This window comes from Polypterus senegalus, chromosome 10, assembly GCF_016835505.1.
Source record: "Polypterus senegalus isolate Bchr_013 chromosome 10, ASM1683550v1, whole genome shotgun sequence".
Classification (NCBI taxonomy): Eukaryota; Metazoa; Chordata; class Cladistia; order Polypteriformes; family Polypteridae; genus Polypterus; species Polypterus senegalus.
This window is the reverse complement of record NC_053163.1, coordinates 146,914,233-146,936,284: the sequence shown is the minus strand read 5'-3', so window position 1 is coordinate 146,936,284 and position 22,052 is coordinate 146,914,233. Positions and strand designations below refer to the sequence as shown.

General features: G+C 41.7%; 1 protein-coding gene across 1 annotated transcript in view; it reads right to left on the bottom strand.

Annotated features, from left to right (window-relative positions):
- Positions 1–862: 862 nt before the first annotated feature.
- The window catches only part of rad23ab (RAD23 homolog A, nucleotide excision repair protein b), a 58,884-nt gene continuing 37,694 nt past the window's right edge, over positions 863–22,052 (bottom strand). The window contains exons 7-10 of the mRNA XM_039767015.1: positions 13,852–13,957; positions 6,416–6,561; positions 1,954–2,094; positions 863–1,793 (exon numbers count right to left, since the gene is read on the bottom strand). Of these exons, the coding sequence (XP_039622949.1) occupies positions 1,680–1,793; positions 1,954–2,094; positions 6,416–6,561; positions 13,852–13,957 (507 nt within the window). The 3' untranslated portion in view covers positions 863–1,679. The remainder of the gene's footprint in view (positions 1,794–1,953; positions 2,095–6,415; positions 6,562–13,851; positions 13,958–22,052) is intronic.

Here is a 22,052-nt window from a genome sequence, read left to right as displayed (position 1 = left end):
CCCAAATCTAGTTTTGTTCTATAAATTAAAACAGGATGGCTTTTCTTCATGACTGTCTCAGATTTAAAAATGCATATAGAGATGTGATGGGCTGAAAATCACTAAAGTGTACTGTGTTGCCAATATTTTTCTTCACAATACAGCAGCAATACACTGAGAACAAATACTAAGATTTTTCTTTCGTGCATTTCAGCGCCATCTAGGGGATTCTGGAAGTAAGACATTTTATCAGAACTAGAGTAACAGAATGCACTTTTCTAAATTCCAAATGATTGCATGCTATGTTGTTAATATTGGCAAAGCTCCTAATACTAGAATCATCCTTCTGCTTTCAAGTGAAGCAGATCCATTCATCCATCCTATTTCTGACGCTTATCTGGTCCAGGTTGAAGACGTAACAATCTAAACAAACATGCTTAAACGTCCCCTTCCACTGCCACCTCCTCCCAACTCCTCCAGGAGGATACCAGGCCAACTAAGAGGTATCATCTCTCCTGTGTGCCCTGGGTTCGCCCGGAGGTCTCCTTCTGGATGGACACCTAAACAGACGCCCTGAACCACCTCCACTGTCTCCTTTCGATGTGGAGGGGCAGCAGCTCTACTCACCCAATCTCTGACACCCTGAGAAAGAAGCTCAAGGGGGTCCCCTCCATTCCTTTTCCTATTCGTCCTGCTGTCCCTCACTCTCTGAGCTGTTAAGAGGTGCCATCCTTACACAAATTTTCAGGAGGCCAAAGCTACAGAAGCTGTTGATGGAAACAACAGAAAATGAAAACATAGCAGAAACATCATACAAGTAAATGGATGAAACGGCCACCCACCCTACCAAAAGTGAAAAAAAAATCAGGATACCACACTGACAAATTCTGAATGCTATATATATATATTTTTTTTTTTTTGCTTTTTTCACTCTGCAACAGCACCAGATAGCTTTTCTTTTCTGGGGGCATCATAGGGGTCCAGAGAAACGTATATACAGATGTTTGCAGAGATTGTGTCTTTTTTTATTATTATAATTATTTCCCATAGATAAAGTGTAGTTTTATTCCCTGCTCTGCTCCCCCCCCGCCACCACCGCACCGATTAAACACAATCTTGTGAGTGTCCCTCCCGTCATTCCTTGAATCTATACAGCTAGTCAGCTTTATTGCACACTCAGCCATATTTTTTTTTTGTTAACGTTGCATTCATTCAAGCATTTTTTTTTTGTCTTTTTGTTTTCTTCTCTTCTTCTTCTTCATTTTTATTTTTTGTTTTCAGCAAAGCTTCAGCATGTCAAACCCAGCCAGTGCCCCCCATAACCCCCAAAAAATTGTGAATCTCTCTCTCTCTCGCTGGGGATGTGCAGATTAAAAATAACTTACAAAAAGAAAGGACAGGAGGAGAAGACTGCAACGCTCCAATTGTAAAATGGTCCACTGTGCGTGTGGGTGAGAAAACACAGTGGTCCAATGCGTCGTTACGAGCAAGCTTTTCTTTTTTTCTCCCCTCCGGGTTGAGACAGGCTTGGGGGGTGAGGGAGGTGAGGGATAGGGTGGGGTGTCGTCACATGACGGCTGAGTGTCCTCCTCCTCTTCCTCGTTACCTGTTGACGATCCATGTTCGCTCGTAATTCTCTCTCTCTCGAACGCCCTCTCGTCACTTCTTCGCCCTTCTCGATTTTTTTTTTGTTTTGTTTATTACTCATCATCGAAGTTTTGCTGCAGGAGGAAGTTGGCCGCCAGGTTCTCGTTTTTCTCACAGGCAAAGTATGCTTGGATGACCAGGCCTTCTGGGAAGCCCAATGCTTTCAACTGCAATAGAAAGTACATTGAATACACAGAAAAAAGTAGATGGTCAGTTGCTGGGTATGTGCAGAGAGATGAGGGGGGATATTCTAGAAACGGGATGAGGCCATTCAGTTTTTTTTTTTTAAACTTGTCTGTTTATTTTTGATTTTTTTTGTTTACTTACCCTCTCGATGGCTTCCTTCTCTTGAGGGGTGACCTGGATGTAATTGGTCTGCTGCGTCCCCTGACCTTCAGCCCCCTCTGCAGGTTCTCCGTAAGGTTCATTCAACATTTGTACAAACCTCTCTTGATGCTGTGTGATTTGCTGTGAAATGAGCAACATAGGCGCACTTACAGAATGTGGACCCAAAATAAAAATAAATCACTAAATAAACATAATCAGTTATGGTACACATTTCCATTTAATCAAATAAGTGCTGGTTTAACATATACGAATACTGTACATCTACTCAAATTCTGTGTTCTTTATTGATCAAAGCTGACTTATTGATGTTAGCGTAAGCCACCTTAACCCTTAAACCACCGGAACCGGCTATCGTCGGTTCCCAATGCAATTTGACAGCAGCCTAGAGCCAAGTAAATTCAGTAAAGTACATTCATTAAATGCCGTAACTGGCTAAAGTCAGTTTCCAGTGAAATTTGAAAGCATGCCAGAGCCGAGTATATTCGGCAACGTATATTCATTGAATGCTGCAACCGGCTATAGTCACTTCCCAGAGCAATTTGCCAGCATACCATAGCTGATCAGTCCGTGCCATACATTTGTTGAGCAGCCAGCTCATGACCACTGGCGCCCCCTAGCGAATCAGCATCACTGTCCCTGGGATTCAGTCGCTGCACTAGACTAACCTGCAAGCATCAGCGTTGGCCTGTGTGTGTTTGCGTGCAGCCAGTTCAAGTGCAGTTGGCTCAGTGATTGACTGAATTTCATCAATGGCGTCAGTTGCACCTTGTACATATAATAATTCACTGTTGCAGTAGCTTTTTTTTTTTTTTAATAGTTTTTACAGTTCATTGGCAGTGTGTAAAATGATCATGGTTACAGTAACTGTGATGCTCTTTGCATGAAAAAAATGTGTTCCATTAAAATTTCATATTTTTTTTGTAAATTGTGACATTTACTTAAAAAGTGCAGCAAAAAAGTATTTGGCATCCTGGGGTGCATTAACCCCCAAGTATGTGGCAGTTTAAGGGTTAAATTTGTGAAGACAAAGGAGCGCTGTATGTTAGCTTTAGCTATATAACTTGTGAAGGCAAGGGGGTGCCAGAGGACCCCAAACCCCAACACGAATACACCAAGACAGTCCTGGGTTCAAATAAATGGGTACTTTATTCTAAAATACCTCATATACACAAGTCAATCTCCTTCAATCATCTCTCCTCTCTCCACCACACTTCCCTGCTCCAGCTGAGTGTTGCCTTCCTTCCTCCCAGCTCTGATTCGTCTGGACAAGGGAGTGTTTATTATGGACCCAAGAGTACTTCCAGTGATGTGACGTAGCCAGTTAGGTTATGAGAAAGCTTCACAGGCAGCGCTCCCTATCATCCGGCAGGGATTCCCACAGGGCTGCTCCTCCGGACTCCAACTCCCATGCAGCCCTGTGGGTGTCCAAACTGGGACTCTATATGAGGGACACTGCCACCTATTAAAGTGGGGGATGAACTGCTCCCTGCCATGCTCTCCCGCAAGTTTTAATACTCTTCAGGCACCCCACCCAAGATGGGATTCATAAGGAATCCTGACCTGGTATTGCCCCCATTTAGGCCATCATTCCATTATGGCATCCCAGCCAGGTAAGGACTCCACCTCCGTCCTGGGCGGGACACCCAACCATCCTCTGGGGTATCTACAAATTATAATTTTAATAACATCAGCGGAGTTGCGTCTTTTCTAGAGTCCAAAAATCGAGTAACTACTGAGATAGCAAGGTAGGACCCAACATGAGTCAAACGCGTAACAAAATAAATTCCACAGTCCAATAAAGTTTGTTTTAAAAAAAAAGTTTAGTGAAAATTAAAAAAAAAAAATTACAAAAATTCAGAAAAAAAGTTATTACACATGCATAATAAAAACCAAAAAGGGAAAAAAGGTTTCTTCTGTGTTTCATTACAATCTTAGCTTTCTCATGTTAAACATCAGCTATTTTCTGTACTTAAAAGTTGTACTATTCTATGGTAAACTTTCAAAGGCTTCACCTCATTACATTCTGTAGGTTCAGTACGGTTTGAAACTGTTTGCCCTCCATGCCTTACCAACTGCACTGCAGATCATAAACTGAACTTGTCTGTGGTCAGAATGACGAGAGATAACTAGAATATTCCATTTGCAATTTAGCTAATAGGATTATAATCAAACCTTCCATTGACTATAAACCTAAAGGTAAACGTTTTAACATAACTAGTGTAAAGGATGGCATGGACTCCTTGCCCATACCTGGTAGGGAGGCCCAAGTGACAAATAGGAAGGAAAGAGGCAGGAGGTTCTCTGCCTACACAAGGATCTGGACATAGGATGCCATCTCAAGAGTGGGTATGCTGGTATCCTGGCAGGACTAGATGGAGGAACATTACCTAGCCAGGAGGCCAGCTTGAAGGAAAGATAGAGGAGCTGAACTGTTCAAGCTACAAGTTCTGCCGAACTGATAGGTAGCAGCAGCCCTGAAGTCAGGTACACCCATGGACACCCACAGGGCATGGTGGGAGCTGTAGTACCATAGAGCAGCCTTGCTGGGGTTCCTGGGTACCACAAGGTGATGCTGTTAGGATCTGTGCTCCACAGTTTTTAGGACTTGCGGTTGACACAGAAGTACTTCCATCAGGCCATGCCCTGGCACCGGAAGTGCTTCTGGGTCCAAGATAAAAGAAACCACCCTGCCACATCCAGGTGAACTGGAATTGGGAGGAAGGAGGAGGAAAAGGAGAAATAGAAGAGGAATTGTGTGAATTGGAAGAGACATTGTATAGGTATGGTTGTTATTAAATCACTTATTTGAACCCGGGACTTGTGTTTGACTGGTGATGCCTGATGTTTGGGGTGTTGCAACACCCCCTACTGGTCAGACTAGGAAAATATTTCTATCAATTTAACATAACCTAGCTAACTAACAAATGGTCCTTACAATCAGCTTATTAGTTTATTATATTGTTGTATCAATATGTTATGTGTCAGTCAGGGTACTTCCCTAGACTGGGAGTTTAAATTTTTGTTTAATGTCTGCTTTGTTCAATTTTGATTCTTTTGCTTCTGATAATATTGCTATTAACTTAGTTTCTGTTTATCTCAGTATCTTTTACTAAGTTCCATGTGATGTGTTTAGTGGGTGGTTCCTAAGAGGCAGGACCACCTGCCCATCAACACCAGGAACTGCACACAGCCCCATAATGGCCATCACACATTTGTGCCAGAGGGGCCCTTCCAGCCACCACAAAAAACTGTTTCAGTGTGGTGCTGAGGTGTCACCCGCTGCACTCTGATCCCAGTCCAGGTGGTTCGTTGTGTGGTGGGTGCGGTAACGTGCTACCAGCTCATGCTCCCAACCGCCTCCTCCTCAGTATACAGTCACCATAGGCAGCTGGCGAGCTTTGCTGTTGCGTGTCAGTTATCTACTATAGTGCTGCCATCTAGTGGAACAGCCATGGAATATATTTATATTACATTTAAGATGCAATATGCTATAAATAGACAGTTCGCAGTTTGTCACAAAAAGGTATAAAGCTGCTGATGTTTTGAAACAACTAGATTTATTTCAAGATTAATATTTTGGTGATAATGACCGTGACAAATGGATGATGTGGAACCTGTAGGCTCTGGCACTGATGCAGACAGCTGCCCCGACTGCGTTTCTTCATCACATGGGGTCCAACTTTTTAGGACAGCATTACATGGACATTTTGCCATCCACTGAGTTCAAACAGTTACCAACTACCAAAAGCGTTGTGTGCAACAAGCTTGGGCAGTGTGAAAAAATGTGCTATGTTTACAGCACAAGTTCTTACTCTGCGTGGTGCCAATCCTTCAAGGGCTCACGACTTCTAGTTGTGTTGCTGGTCAAAATAAAGTAATTAACAGTTTGTTTTCATTTTTGACTGTTGCAGCTGATAATAAAACCATTGCTTTCTTGACATTTTTTGTGGATTTTGATAAGTGTTCATTGTTTATCAGAGGGCAGCGCCCTTAACAAGTTTCCAAACGTGACACTGTGTTGCAGAATTTATTTTAAACTAACAACTGGGATGCACTGTACCGATTCCTTTCATACATTTGAACCCAGGACTTTGGAGCAGTAGGTGGCCGTACTAATCACTGTGCCACCTGAAAGGACGCACTGAAATGGTAAAAGGTGAATTGTATTCATAAGATGCTCTTCCTTTTCCTTTGGAGAATACTGTGTTAAATCAGGTTGTGAAAGGTGTTATGTAATATAATTATAATTTCTGATCTTAAACATCTTAAACACGGAAATCTTTTGGAAGTAAACAGTATTTGCAATGTCTCATTGATTTATAAAGCACTTTGTGGTGGCGGCCACTGCAACATTAAACAAAGACTGACAGACTGGTTAAGACGCTTCCTTATAACATTTACCCTGTGGTGCGATGCCCCACTCATTTCACCAGGCACTGACCTGTAGCAGGTGAGGATTGTCTCGGCCCAGCTGCTGTAACAAGGCTGGTAGGAGCGCTGGGTTCTGTTGGATGATCTGTCGCATCTGTGAGAACTGTGGCTGATTTCTCAGAAACTCTAGTGGGTTCGTGGAAGATGACACCACACCTAAAGAAATGGGACACAACAGAAAGAGTGTAATTTCATCATGACAAGTTCAGACATTACGTTAACTGCGGGACATCTTATATACAGTAGCATGGCCAACTTGATGTCACTGGTCACACAGCAAATGCCTAGCACCCACATAGCATCATAACAACCAGAAACAGAAACAAATAAAAACAAAAAGTGTCAGCACCCAAGGAAAAAATAACCTTTTAAAATGCAGCTGACAATGACGCCACTGCCATAAGGTTAATGTAGTTGTTTCGAGTAAGTAAGACAGACATTTTGAGGTGAGTCGGTTCTATTCACTAATTACGGTGCTGGATGGTGGTGACATGTTGCACGTGACAAACACACGCAAGCAGCAATTTCAGTGTATAGTCTGTTCACGAGATTATAAAGAGTCACAAACCTAATCTATAAACCTTAAATGTAAAATTACAAATAAATGAATAAAAAAATGTAGAAATATCAGTGTGTTCCTTACAGATAAGTCAATCACGGCAGGGCCGTTCTTAGCGGTTTGGAGGCCCTACGTGGTTCAGAAATGTGCAGACCCAGGATGGGGGGAGAGGGGGTGAGTTCCGGGGGGGCTCAGGAGCTCAGGAAGGTGTTCTAATAAAACGTCCGGAAAAGGTCTTAGATAATCAGTAGGCCTACATGTACGCTTGTGTGTGTGCAGAGTGGTAAAATATTGATTTTGTTCTGGGTCTGGTAAAGGCCGGTAATATAGGGATATTTCATGATTTTATGGGGATCTCTCTGAATGAATCCGAAACGAATCTCTAAAATTAACATTTGCTGTACTGCATTTGGCAATGTTAAGACGGCGTGACAACATTATTAGGGATTTAGGTGAAGATTGCAATTTGGATAATAAATTACCATTGTTAATAAGACTAAGAGATGCACTGAACTGAATTTCCTGAAGACTTTAATTAACCTAAGAAATCTACTTTCCGCACTTTCATCCTGGCGAAATCCTTTATCAGTTCCGAATAATCAAGGGTTTGGCCAACATCTTGCTCAATTGATATTAAGGCCAAACCATTCAGTTGTTCTTGGGTCATGCGTGACACATGATGTGAGGGACTGGCACAGACGACTGCAATGCCAGGGGCATGAGAGGGGCCCCGAGCCCACAGCCCGACCAAAAAAAAAAAAATTGTAAGTTGGGGCAGAGCCGGGGACCCCCTTCACTCACAGGGCCCTACGCGGATGTGTGGTTCGTGTATGCCCAAGAATGTCCCTGATCACGGTGAGGCACGCATGTCCACTTTTGTACCTTATAACAGCTCCTGTTATTTATCCTTCCATCTTCAAACTATGATGAATCCTCATTCTGGCAGTACTAAAAACAATTCCGCTGCAGTTTTTATTTTTTTTAAGGTAGCACCAGGCTACAAACAATATTTGGATAGACTGACCAAGAGAGAAGATTAAGAGAGAGTCTGTCACAACCAATTTGTACCTAAAACTGTAATTGAAAAATGAAAGCAATCGCAAGATAAGAAAATAATAAGCAAGTGCCTTCAAATATATTAAACTTGGATAATTACGGTCTCGTCATGACAGTCTTTAAACTGTTGCACAACTGACATGATACACATAACTTCAGGCAAATGCCAATGCGAAATGGCTGGCACGAGACAAAACAGTGCTCACTGGAAGTAAACAAAACAAACAGTGAATTGTACGACCAATAAATAATTATCCTATGAACACGGAGAGTTCAATAGAAAAAAACAAGTCAAGAATCATAACATTTTAGACCTTTCACATGCATTTTTCTTGTTGTTTATTTATTTTATAGCTATTACGGTGATGTCACTGTGACACCATTTTGTGTCCTGGGTTTTTGGATGGTAGCCACCATTTTGGGGCTATCTATGCATGGTCAAAACCGTGTTGTGTATAGTTGCCATTACTGACATGGGGATCATGTGCCATATGTCATTATTACCCATCCATTTAAAATGGTATCTGACCACTGGATCAAATTAAAAAAGACAAACCATAAACGTTAATTATGGGGAAACAAGAGTTTTAAATATTGCAATAGTTGCAAATATTTTGATTCTGAACTTGGTTTAGGGTTCTCATTTTTGATGCTTAGTTGTTTTTTGTTCAGTACTTTTCACTGTTATCTGTTGTGATAGAAACCAGGGTGTCAGCCTGCCCCAAACCCCAACATGCACACACAAAGAGTCCCGGTTTCAAATAAAGGATGGTTTGTTAACCAAATTCCTTCAGTAGTAGCACAAAGCACAGGTTTCTCTTTATCTCTCCACAATAATCTCTTTCCACAATACTCTCTCTCACCACCGCATTACTCTCCTCCAGTTGATTGTTGCTCTACATCCTCCCAGCTCCAACTCACCTGGACAAGGGAGTGCGGTCCCTTTTATTTAGGACCCAGGAGTAAATCTGGTGTCAGGTCTATTGCCCGATGAAGCACTTCCGGATCATATGGAAGTCCCATTTTAGGTAGCACATCTCTCAACATCACCCCCTTGTGGCACCCATGGTCACCAGCAGGGCTCTATTGTTGGACTACATCTCCCAGCATTCCCTACTGGTACCTAAATGGGTGGCGATATGGAGGGCTGCTGTCATCTCCCATTCTGGGGGAATAAAAAGTCCCCAGCAATATCTTTCACTTCTGGTGGGCTGTCCTCCGCCCATCACCTCAGGGTCTGGCTCCTTCCCTTCTCTGGTTGGGATGTCCATCCAACCCATGTGGCATTCACACGGTTATCTCTCAAAATCTATTCCCAATCACTTTTTGATCTCTCCATTTCTTTGTCATGATGACTAATTAGTCCTGCATGATCAGGAGACAAACTGAGGGGTTATGGATAATTCTCATCTGACCTTTACCTAAAGAGAGCAAAGATTCCATCTCATGAAAGAATTAATAAGAATTGTTTTGTTAAAAGTTGCAGCTTCCCATTTAAAGCATTCTCCCTCGATTTTTGTTTTACCTCATTAGAAAGTTTTTCTTGACTGATTAACTCCATCTCTCTCTTTTTGAGTTCTAATTTGCATTTTCAATCTCCACCAATCATTAAATAACATACATTAAAATGGATAAAACCAACAGTACTCATTTTGTTTCAATCACAGCTTAAAAATATTGAAAAATGAAGATGGTTATTGAATATGGAGGATACTAAGAAATTAATTCATGGCTTTATTTGCAGTCGGACTGACTACTGCAATGTGTTATTCACAGGCTGTTCACGTCATGTTTTATGTAGCTTTCAGTCGATTCAAAATGTACCTATAAAAATCCTTTGTAATGGATGGGAAGGACGGGCTTGCATCCCAGGCAGTACGGAAGGTGTTCACCATCCCAGTCAGGATGACATAATGGATGGACAGAAGGTGATGGCCTTACAGAGCTGCCAGAAAAGCAATGTCCCTCTGCATTGGATTCCTGTGTGCACATATGCATGGGCTGTCTGGGAGTTGTAGTCCTGATGGGCAGTCCCGCTGGGGTCCTAGGGTACCACCAGGGAAAGCTACCAGGAAAGAACTTCTTTAACTTAAGGAAGGTCTGCCTGATCTGAATGCAATGTTGTGGAAATGGAAGTACTCCCAGGTCTGGCATAAACGATGTTGGTCTGCCATACCCCAGCAAGTTGGAGTTGGGAGAGGAGGAGAACAATAAATGCCTGGTGAGGACTTGAGGTGGAGGAAAAGGAAAATAAAGAGAATTATGCTTTTGTGGAGGAGACCTGGTTGTCAGAATGTATTTTGTTAAAATAAATGGTATTTGGAACCAGAATTTGCATCTGTGTAGTTGTGTCTGGGGTTTAGGGCTCTGAGATGCCCCCTACAGTTTACACATTAGAAGAACTGGAAAGTACGACCACATAACTCCAGTTCCTAAGTCATTACACTGGTTTCCAGTTAAGCTTAGGGCTGATTTCAAAATCCTCCTTTCTACACATAATGCCTTAAATGTCTGAGGCCCTGCTTAATAATCACTGCTTATAAACCACGGTGCTCAATAAGATCTCATTTATGCTGCCTACTAAAGATTAACAAAATAATGATAGTCAAACGTTTAAGTACAAGGCCCCAAAGTAGTGGACATATGTGAATTTCCCCTTGGGATTAATAAAGTATCTTTTTATCTAGCTGCCTGCTTATATACAGTAAGAGATGCACTTTATTCTGAATTTTTAAATGAGGCTGAATGGCTTACTACTTTAGTCTGGAACACCTGACTAGAGTTGCTGATTAGCTGTGCATACTGCATTTGTGTTTGTTTTGTCAGAAGTGGCTGATGTTAAGAGTGGTGTCCAGCAGGGGTCAGTGCTGATGCCATTTTTAATACATATAAATGATTTGGATAGAAATATAAGTAACAAGCTGGTTACATTTTCAGATGATACCAAGATAGGTGGATTGGCAGATAATCGAGAAGCTGAGGAATCATTACAAAGGGACATGGATAGCATACTGGATTAGGCTGATTTATGACAGATGAAATTCAATGTAAGGAACTATAAAGTATTACATGTAGGAAATGAAAATATAAGGTTTGAATACACAATAGGAGGTATGAAAGTTTAAAGTAGCCCTTATGAGAAGGATTTAGGAGTCATAGTGGACTCAACACTATCAACTGGCAGGTAGTGTTCAAAAGCCATTAAGAAGGCTAACAGAATGTGAGGTTATGTAGCGCCCTGATGTGTGGAGTACAAGTCACAGAAGGTTCTGTTCAAGCTTTATAACACACTGGTGAGGCCTCATCTGGAGTACTGTGTGCAGTTTTAGTCTCCAGGGTACAAAAAGGACATAGCAGTGCAGGAAAATGTACAGAGGAGAGCAACAGGGCTGAGTCCAGGGCTACAGGGGATGAGTTATGAGGAAAGATGAAAAGAGCTGAGCCTTTAGAGTTTAAGCAAAAGAAGATTAAGTAAAGACCCAGTGGATCGAGACGGTGACTTTAAAATGAACATGGGGATACTGTTGGAAATTTGTTTAAGAGTAAATTTCACAGAAACACTAGTAAGTTTTTATTTACACAGAAAACCGTAGACACTAGCAAGTAGTGTGGCAGACAGTACGATTTTAGGGACCTTCAAAACTCGACTTGATGTTATTTTGGAAGAATTAAATGGACAAGATTGGCAAGTTTTGTTGGGCTGAATAGCCCATTCTCGTCTAGACTGTTCTAATATATGAAATGAAAGATTCTGCCAACAGATTGGAAGGCCCAACACAGATTCTATCATAGAATTGTTATGTAAGGGACTGTACTTATATGTGTTTTATGCCTTACAGTTATTTTTTGAATTATTATTTGATATACTGTTTTTTTATATTCTTAATTGAGTATTATCCCTTTGGTTGTGTTACCATTCCTTCTGTCTTATGTGTAGAACCCCAAGAGACAGGGCTATCCTGGTATCACTCCTTTTGAACCATTACTTTGGCTATTTAAGGTCAGACCTGAGGAATCTAAAATCAGAAGAACATTCTATTGTGAAGGACCTGTTGTGAGTATTGCCATTTTTTTGTTTTTGCCAATTCATTCTTCTTTTTTGTCCTGGTTATTGGATTCTGTTTTCTGAATTAGCAGATTGAGATGTTTGCCTTGGATTGCAATTTTTGGCAACTACTTCTGCCTATTTTCACTCTTTTGAGCACTTTGCCTGTATTTTTCTATTTTTTCTAATAAATCGTTTATTTATAAAATTCCTGTTTGACTTGTTTATACATTATCCTTCTTCTGCTAGGAATTTTGCTATATTTTGGAACATTTCTAATTATTTTGCCAGCTTCCCATTTTCGAAGACTTCCAGGCCGGAAACCTGCAGTTAGCAATTTTAAGTATAGCTGGATTTGTCTCCTTGGACAGGCTGGTTAAGTTAACACCCTGTGTTTATGGTCCTTTTAGGACGCCTCACACCCATTTTACTGTATTTAGGATTCCTAATCAAAAGAAACATGTCTAGGAGTGGGACAAGGCCTCCATGACTCTGACTGTGTCTGGCTTTGTGCTTGATTTTCCCTGCTATACCGTATATACTCGCGTATAGGTCAGGTCTTGAAACCTGAAAAATTAATCATAAAATCAGATCCCGATTTATATGCTCATTCAAAAATGCGACACTTACATTTTTTCTTTTTGCCTCCTCCAATCTCGCACCAGTTTCTCAGACACATTGAATTTTGTTGCAGTTACCAATATCTTTCGCCGCTTCAACGACTTTTAATTTAAATCCAACTTCATATTTTCTTCTGATAGAATGCTCCATTGTAGATAAGCGATGCTCTTACAATAAAGGTGTATGAGGGTGTGAGATACAAAAAACACAAAACAGTGCAAACGTTGCTTCAGAATAGTTTGGGTATTACCGCGTGGTCACATAGGCACAATGCATAGAAATAAAAGGCCGTGGTCTCCAAGGTTACTCTCTCAGGTGGGTGTTTGCAGATCATAATCTCTTGGATCAATAACATGAATTTTCCGCATTCAACTTAAACAACCGACATTATAAAATACCGGAAATATTACGGTAAAATCAAGCCCTAACTTATCTGCTGGAGAACATATCTGCAAGTATATACGGTAATTGCCCGTGGACCCTTCACAGATTTATTTTCTTCATTGATGCTGCTCACTGAGTTTTTGTTTTCCTTTACTCCGTCATCAGCTGGCAATAGTGCAACAATTATGTTGTTGGCTTCCGTTTACAGTATGTTAATCAGTTTGGAATGGTGTTTAAACAAATCTTTGTCTTTATGTGCATCGATAATGTAACTAGTATTTTGTAAACTTTGTAATTACAGTACCTGCATGCCATACAAATAATTTTGAAAAAATTTTTGAAATAGGATTGTTAAAAAAAAGAGATCATTAATTTGTTGTTACTCCTTTTTACAAAACTTAATATAGGCATGTGGAAAGCAATTTTATGCTTTTTCAAGGTTGCTGATTATAAATATGAGAATATTTCTAATATTTGATTCTTTACTGGTGGTCCTAACTGTACAAGAGCCACTCTCAGAAGATTAAATCTATCTTGTCATATTCTAACCCACTTAATCCAGACCAGGGTCGCGGTGGGTGGAGCCCATCCCAGCTAGCATAGGGAGCAAGGAAAGAACAAACCCTGGATAGGGCGCCAGTCCTAATATATTACATTTTCAGGATACACATTTGAGGTCATATCGCCCAGCCCTAATGTCCATCTCTGCACAGTGTTGCCAAAAGTGAAAATCTGCTCCCCCTGGCCCAATCTGAAACTGGAACACCTCACTCTGACTTACCTCTTGCTGCAGGGGGCGTTCTCTCAGCTGGTGCTGCCGTGGGATTAGAAACTGGTGCAGGATGGACCACCTCTGGAGGCGGGAGGTCTGACTCCACTGGGATTCCCTGACAGAGAGAGAAAGAGAGAGTTTAGGAACATGAGCTGATACAGCATATTGTTGCACCCACCACAAGCCGAACCACCTCGATTGGGACCTGAGTGCAGTGGGTGACACCTTAGCACCAGTGTGAGGTTTTTATGGTGGCTGGAGTGCCAATTAAGCCACCAACACCCATGTTTTCCCTGTAAGTTGGAGGACCTGCGTAGCACAGCCCTAAAGAGGCATACAATGAAAATGAAACTAACATCAGAAAACTGAGGTGGAAAAAAAAATAACTAAAAGCTGTAAGCATATTTGCCCAGGGGATCATGGCATGCAGTTACAACACTCTCATAAGTGTGGGAGCGTGATTGTGCATTGCTAAAATGAGATTACAGTTGAATTTCAAGGTTGTTTTTACTTTACTGGGCAAAGTGAAAGCCTTTTATTAGCATGGATAAGAGACAGGAGTTAATACACTTATCTCACAATACAATTCATATTGCGATTCTGGCTTCACGATAAAATATTCCTATAATATGAACTCTGTTGTATGTCTAGAATTACTTATCATTAGACATTCAGGAGGGCGGCACGGTGGCGCAGTGGTAGCGCTGCTGCCTCGCAGTTAGGAGACCCGGGTTCGCTTCCCGGGTCCTCCCTGCGTGGAGTTTGCATGTTCTCCCCGTGTCTGTGTGGGTTTCCTCCGGCGCTCGGTTTCCTCCCACAATCCAAAGACATGCAGGTTAGGTGGATTGGCGATTCTAAATTGGCCCTAGTGTGTGCTTGGTGTGTGGGTGTGTTTGTGTGTGTCCTGCGGTGGGTTGGCACCCTGCCCAGGATTGGTTCCTGCCTTGTGCCCTGTGTTGGCTGGGATTGGCTCCAGCAGACCCCCGTGACCCTGTATTCGGATTCAGCGGGTTAGAAAATGGATGGATGGATGGATAGACATTCAGGAATCAAAACACTGCAAAATAAATTTTAACTGGTGCACATATACACAAGTTTTTGTAAGCTTTTTCTTGGGTATTAAAATAAAATCATTTTAAATATTAACATTAGTTGCAGTTTGCTTCCGCAGTCCAAAGACATGCAGGTTAGTTAAACTGATCCTAGTGTGTGTGTGTTTGTATGTGGTTACCCCTGATGGACTGGCGCCTGTACAAGGATTGTTCCTACCTTGTGCCCCATGCTTGCTGGGATGGGCCCCAACTTCCCTGCAGCCCTGCTCATGAGAAAGTGGGTTTAGAAAATGGATGGGTGGACATTAGTTGCATTGCAGTACTGTAGCATAAGATGTGTTGCATGTTGATCAGCACAATAAAATAAGAATTTCACTGTAGTCTGCCCATGTGACAATAATGACCGAATAAACCCCATCACACATGTGCACATGGGAGGCAGCTAAAGAGCCTGTGGGTAGCAGAGTGCATTAACTCTTTCTCTCACTTCTCAGCAGCCCCGTCTGGCCCCGATGACATCACTTCCAGTTCTGTCTCCTGCCCCACTGATGACATCACTTCCGGTTCTGGTCTCAATGACGCCACTTCTGGTTCCTAAATCCATGGATGACATCACTTCCTCTACTCTCCTTTAAAGCCACCATCTTTGTGATATTGAGTCAGTTTTGTTGTGCACTCTAGTTTGTACACATCTATACATTATTAATATCCATTTTGTAGCCAAGAAGAAAATAGGGGTGGCTGCCCCAAACCTTATTGTGGCTCTTTTTGTCTTGTTTATGACAACCCATAATATAAAGCAGTGCAAAACCATCCAAATTTAAACTTATCTTTTTGTTTTAGGACAGCTTAGCTATTAGTTCAATAAACTGAATGGTGTCCTCTCATTTGCCAAATTTCTTATGTTTTTGGAGATTAACATCAAACATTGTTCTAACAATGGCTGTCCTTTTATTTCCTGCTTGAAGGCCTTACTGACCCGTGAGTTGTGGATCCTGACTGGATCTATGAAGAACTTATAGCATTATATGTCCTTGCAAGAAAAATGAGAATATCAACACTCTGCATGTAGCTGTGACTTCCCCACTGTAACAATATCCCCTACAATTGGAAACACTCACTTCAGACATTATTATTTCACCAGAACAGCAAGCATTGGGAATGTGGCTACTTTCTACATCCACTCTGCCAGAGGACTGCTGTGGAGGGCAATTTGTGATGCACTGCTTTTTAATTCCCTAATTCCTCCTTACTGTAATCCCCCCCCCTTTGTCTCAATTAGTACCAGTGAAAAGTGTATCGATGTCTAAAGCATTTGTTCTCACATCTGTGGCTCATGAATGCTGCAGTAAACTTTTGAATATCATAAGAACTGTCCTAACGCGAAGGTAAGTTTCTGCATTGCTGGTACCAACAGAGTTCAGCTTCATCTCTGAATGCACTGCAGCATCTACGAAGTAACGTTACAATTCACCATACTCATTCGTGTGTGTGTGTGCGCGCGTAATAAGCTTAACCTGTGCTCCCAGCTCACTTTCACATATAGTGAAGTTTATGTTGTGCACTGACAATTTTCCTGTTCACTTCAATATACCATGACTAACAGTTCAGCCAAAGGGCAGTAAGCTACTTAAAATCCCAGCAGCCCCAGCCGCATTCAACTGGAGGCAGATAGAGTTTCTTTATTTGTATGGTTAATGGTTGTGTTTCATTGTATTTTATGGTATTTAATGTTTTAGTCCATTATATAAACCTGTGACTACGTTGAGCATTATTGAGTGTGGGGTTTTGGGCTCGGTGGCGACCCCTATTGGTTACAACATATACACTGTATATAAATATAGTGTCACACATGAACGCTTGGGAGACAACTTGAGGGCTTATCTAATGGAAATTCCACTCTGAGTCATGTGTTGGCGCTGTTGCCTAATGCTTCTCCACCTCTTTCTCCTATAGATCAGGCGACCAGCAGACCACCACGCCCCTTCCAGTCTGGTTTCTTCTTAAAGGATTCCAGCATCATTTTGGGTTAGGGTATCTGTTGACTCCAGTCTGAAAAGATGTCTTGTTATTTTGCAGTCTATTTGTTATTTTCCATCAGTTATACGGGGTTAGCCTACACAGGGCCCCAACTCCTCATCTTGTTCCTCTGTTTTGTTTTACAATAGATATAGATGCATGTAGAATGCTATACATTTCTAGCACAGAGCAAAGGATTTCCCTTTGTCTCACTTAAAACATGGTGCAGCTTGGATCACGTGATATGTTGTGTACTTTAAGCTTCTATCTTTTCTAGTAACTTTCCACAATAGGACGATTATTTTTTAGCTGTACATCTGTATCCACGTTTCCCAACCTAAGGGCTGTGGTGGCTTTGCAGGTGGACCGTGGCTGACCCTGAGGGGATAAGTTACCCACTGTATGAGCCTATAAAATCAGCCTGCCATCCTTTAAAAGATCACAAGCCACCTAAAAAAGTCATGTAAAGAGTAAGAGAATCCATTCTGGAACTCGGTGCTGGCACTTAAATTAATGTCAGGAACAGAACAAAAAGAAGACCTATTGCCTAACTTTACAAATTGCCAAGTGCTGTGAATCCCTATAACGGACTTATTTGGCTCTTCACAGGAGTGGCTAGAGAATGTTGAAGGTGAGATCCTAGATGTTTAATGCCATTTGCAGCATTAGTGTGCATGTGGGGGTGGGGGGGTAGCAGGAGACAGCTAAGAAACTTCTGCTTCTCCACCACCGCTTCTCCATCTACTAAGATACACTGGCCTAGTTGCGTGGATTCCGGCAGAGCTTCAGGATTATGGAGCTTGGAAAAAGTGTGGGTAACCAAATTGCAACTGACCCCAGGAGAGCTGTGTGAGGCAGGGCCAGCCTCTGCTCGAGTCACAATACCTCTTGCTACGTGTTGGAGTGTACCGTTCCTCCACTTAGCTAGCAGTACCTGTTTGTTCGACAGACATTATCATGTAGAGATTGTTAAGGAGTAACGTCTGATGTTTTTGATAGTGAGAGAGAGATTAGAGCTACGTGTGTTTTAGAGGGTAGCTGCTGATTGGCATAGATATCATGGCCATGTGCTCTAATCCCCTCGTGGGGGACACTCTCCCATCAGAGCTAAACATGATCAGATATACGTTTGACGTTGGAGTGTGCCTACCTTCCTCTTTGAAAGAATTAGATTTTTTTTTAATTTTTAAATGATTTTTAAAGTTTGTCCTGTTTCAATACTATGTGGACGGAACCGTGGGGGACAGCTAGCGTATATATATATATATATATATATATATATATATATATATATATGCATATATATATATATATATATATATATATATATATATATACGCATATATATATATATATATATATATACGCATATATATATATATATATATATATATATATATATATATATATATATATATAGTGGTGGGTTGCCGGCCCTCACCCCCAGGCCGCCAGGAGGAGCTCTCCCGAGAGTATATACGGGCCCCGAATTCCAGCAGGGCCTCATGGACTAAATTATTCGTATTTTGCAGGAGTCGGTCTCTTCGTTTCTGACGACAAGTCGGAGATGTACTTCCCACCTAGGCAAGATGGCCGCGATGACGAAGAGGCTAGCCCATCTAGGAATCGAAAACGGGGGATCCCATTCGACGAAGAGAGTCATGTGACCTATCCCGGAGCAGGCTGAGAACACTCAAAGGACTACAGTCGATCATATGACCATGAGGGCCACCTTCCATTTGCCGAAAGTGGGCACCTGATTTCCCCAGACGGATTATGGGAAGGAGAAGGTCGACAGCAGTACGGAGGTGAGGTCAACGTTCCCTCGATAGAATCGAGCTCCCTGAAGGGGAAGGGGGAGGCAGGCTAAGCAGCGCCAGCTGTAATTAAAAGTAATGAGGGACGGGACGTGACTGAACGATCCGCCGATAAAATAGAAAAGGCGGATCGCAGTCGGCCAGTAGTGCCATCCCGGCCCTCTAAAAGAAACTCCAAATCCCAAGAGCCTTTGCAAGACCCAGCAGAACACGTGCCCAGAGAGGACGTGCTTATTGGCTCCCGGCCGGTAGGTATGGAGAAAGTGGAAGCAAAATTACCAACAGTCGAATTAAATGACATAATAGAATTGCGGGATCTCGAGAAACTGCTCGAGCCCGTATATGCTTTATTACAGACTTTAATAAAAATTAAACAACAGGTGGAAGAGTTGGGAGGGACGGCCGAAGCACCGCTGGAGAAAATATGGGATTATCTACAGCGTTTTGGTCGGGAGGCTCCAGTGATGATCGATGCGGGAATACAGGTGAGTCCGTCCCATATCGTACAAAATAAAGGGACACAGTGCGAACCGGCACCGCGGTTAATAAGTAGCGAGTGTCAAAGCACAGTGTGCCCGACAAGAGAGTGGGGTGTAATGACAGAAGGGGCGGGGGAAGCACCAATTGTACCGGTACAGCTGAACAGTGCTGTTACACGGAGCGATGCGACGCTGATGACACCGCCTCCTAAAAAACACAAATCAACGGGCATACAGACAGCAAAGGGGCTCTCTCTTTCTGGTAGAGAGTCCCTTTGCTGTATCCAAGCCCCAGAGTAAACAGGAGATCCCCAAAGTAAAGCATGGGTCTCCTGACAAGATGGGAAAACGAGTTGAGAGCTGTGAGGCAGCCGTAAAACCCTCCTTAGCGGGGGAAAGGGTGGAGCTGACCGAATTCCCGAGATGTTTCAGGTCCCGGGAAGAGAGACAATCAGGAGGACGTTGGCGGTGCTACAACTGTCGGCAACCGGGACACGTGTGGCAAGATTGTTCCCGGAGGACAGGGGAGCGGTGGGATAGAAGATACACCTTTCCCCCAAGGTTCGCTGGGAGGTTTAAACAATGCAGCCAAGGTCCGGATGACGCGTCCTCCTGGAGAAGGACGTCCCTCGCGGGGATCAACGCTCCGCCCCAGTTGTCGTCGCTAAGGGGGGGGGGAACTGTGGTGGGTTGCCGGCATTTTACTCCGGCCCTCACCCCCAGGCCGCCAGGAGGAGCTCTCCCAAGAGCATATACGGGCCCCGAATTCCAGCAGGGCCTCATGGACTATGTAGTTTTATACACGGCCCTGCTGGATCCCTTGGGGGCCACTGGGAGTCGCTGTCAGGAAGCCAATGGACTCATTTGTGCACCATGACCCGGAAATTACGTCACAGGAAGAGCGACGGGCTTCCGGGGTGAAGAAAAGTACTGTTACCCTGACCCGGAAGGAATAAGGACTTGTGGAACTGTTGAGCAGAAACACTTCCGGGTCAGGAGGAATAAAAGGACTCTGGGAACTCCCAGACGACGAGCTGAGCTGGGTGGTAGGAGGGCAACGCGTCTGGGAGTGGAGGATTGTGATTATTGATTTGTTATTGTGTATTGATTTATGAATAGTGTGGAGTGGAGGGTGCTTGGTGCACGTAATTCTTATAATAAAACAAAGAATTGTAGCACTTTTACCAGGTGTTTGGCACGGTACCTGAGGGTTCAAGGGAGCGCTACTGCCCCCTACTGCGACAATATATGTATACATACATACATACATATATATATATATATATATATATATATACACACATATATATATATATATATATATATATATATATATATATATATATACACATACATACATACATACATACATATATATATATACACATATATAAATATATATATATATATATATATACACATACATATATATATATATATATATACACATACATACATTGATGTATATATACTCAGCAAAAAAAGAAATGTCCTCTGACTTTCAACTGTTTTTACTTTCAGTAAACTTAATATGTAAATATTAGTATGAACAGTAAAAGAGTCAACACCATAAGACATAAACTAAAAATGTTTCAAAATGTGTCCCTGAATGAAGGGACAGTCAGTTCACATATATATTCACATTGTGTATATTGTGTATATAGTGTATATATATGTGAATGTGAATGTGAATATATATGTGAACTGACTGTCCCTTCATTCAGGGAAGGACACATTTTGAAATATATATATATATATATATATATATGTATATATATATGTATATATATATATATATATTTCAAAATGTGTCCCTGAATGAAGATATATATATATATATATATATATATATATATATATATATATATATATATATATATATATATATATATATATATATATATATATATATATATATATATATATATATATATATATATATATATATATATATATATATATATATATATATACACTGTGTACAATTATTAGGCAAGTGAGTATTTTGACCATATCATCATTTTTAATGCGTATATTCCAACTCCAAGCTGTATTAACTTGAATGCTTATTGGATTTAAGCACATCAGGTGATGTGTATTTGTGTAATGAGGGAGGGTGTGGCCTAAGGAGATCAACACCCTATATCAAGGTGTGCAGAATTATTAGGCAGCTAGTTTTCCTCAGGCAAAATGGGCCAAAAAGAGATTTAACTGACTCTGAAAAGTCAAAAATTGTAAAAAGTCTTTCAGAGGGATGCAGCACTTTTGGAATTGCTAAGATATTGGTGTGTGATCACAGAACCATCAAACATTTTGTTGCAAATAGTCAACAGGGTGCAAGAAAGCGTGTTGAGAACAAAAGAGCATAAATTAGCTGCCAAAGATTTGAGAAGAATCAAGCGTGAAGCTACCAGGAACCCATTATCCTCCAGTACTTTCATATTCCAGAGCTGCAACCTACCTGGAGTGCCCAGAAGTACAAGGTGTTCAGTGCTCAAAGACATGGCCAAGGTAAGGAGGGCTGAAACCCAACCACCACTGAACAAGAAACATAAGTTGAAACGTCAAAACTGGGCCAAGAAATATCTGAAGACAGATTTTTTCAAAGGTTTTATGGACCGATGAGATGAGAGTGACTCTTGATGGACCAGATGGATGGACCTGTGGATCAGTAATGGGCACAGAGCTCCACTCCAACGTGGAGGTGGGGTACTGGTATGAGCTGGTATTTTTAAAGATGAGCTAGTTGGACCTTTTCGCATTGAAGATTAACTCAAAATCAACTCCCAAACCTACTGCCAGTTTTTCAAGACACTTTCTTCAAACAGTGATACAGGAAAAGA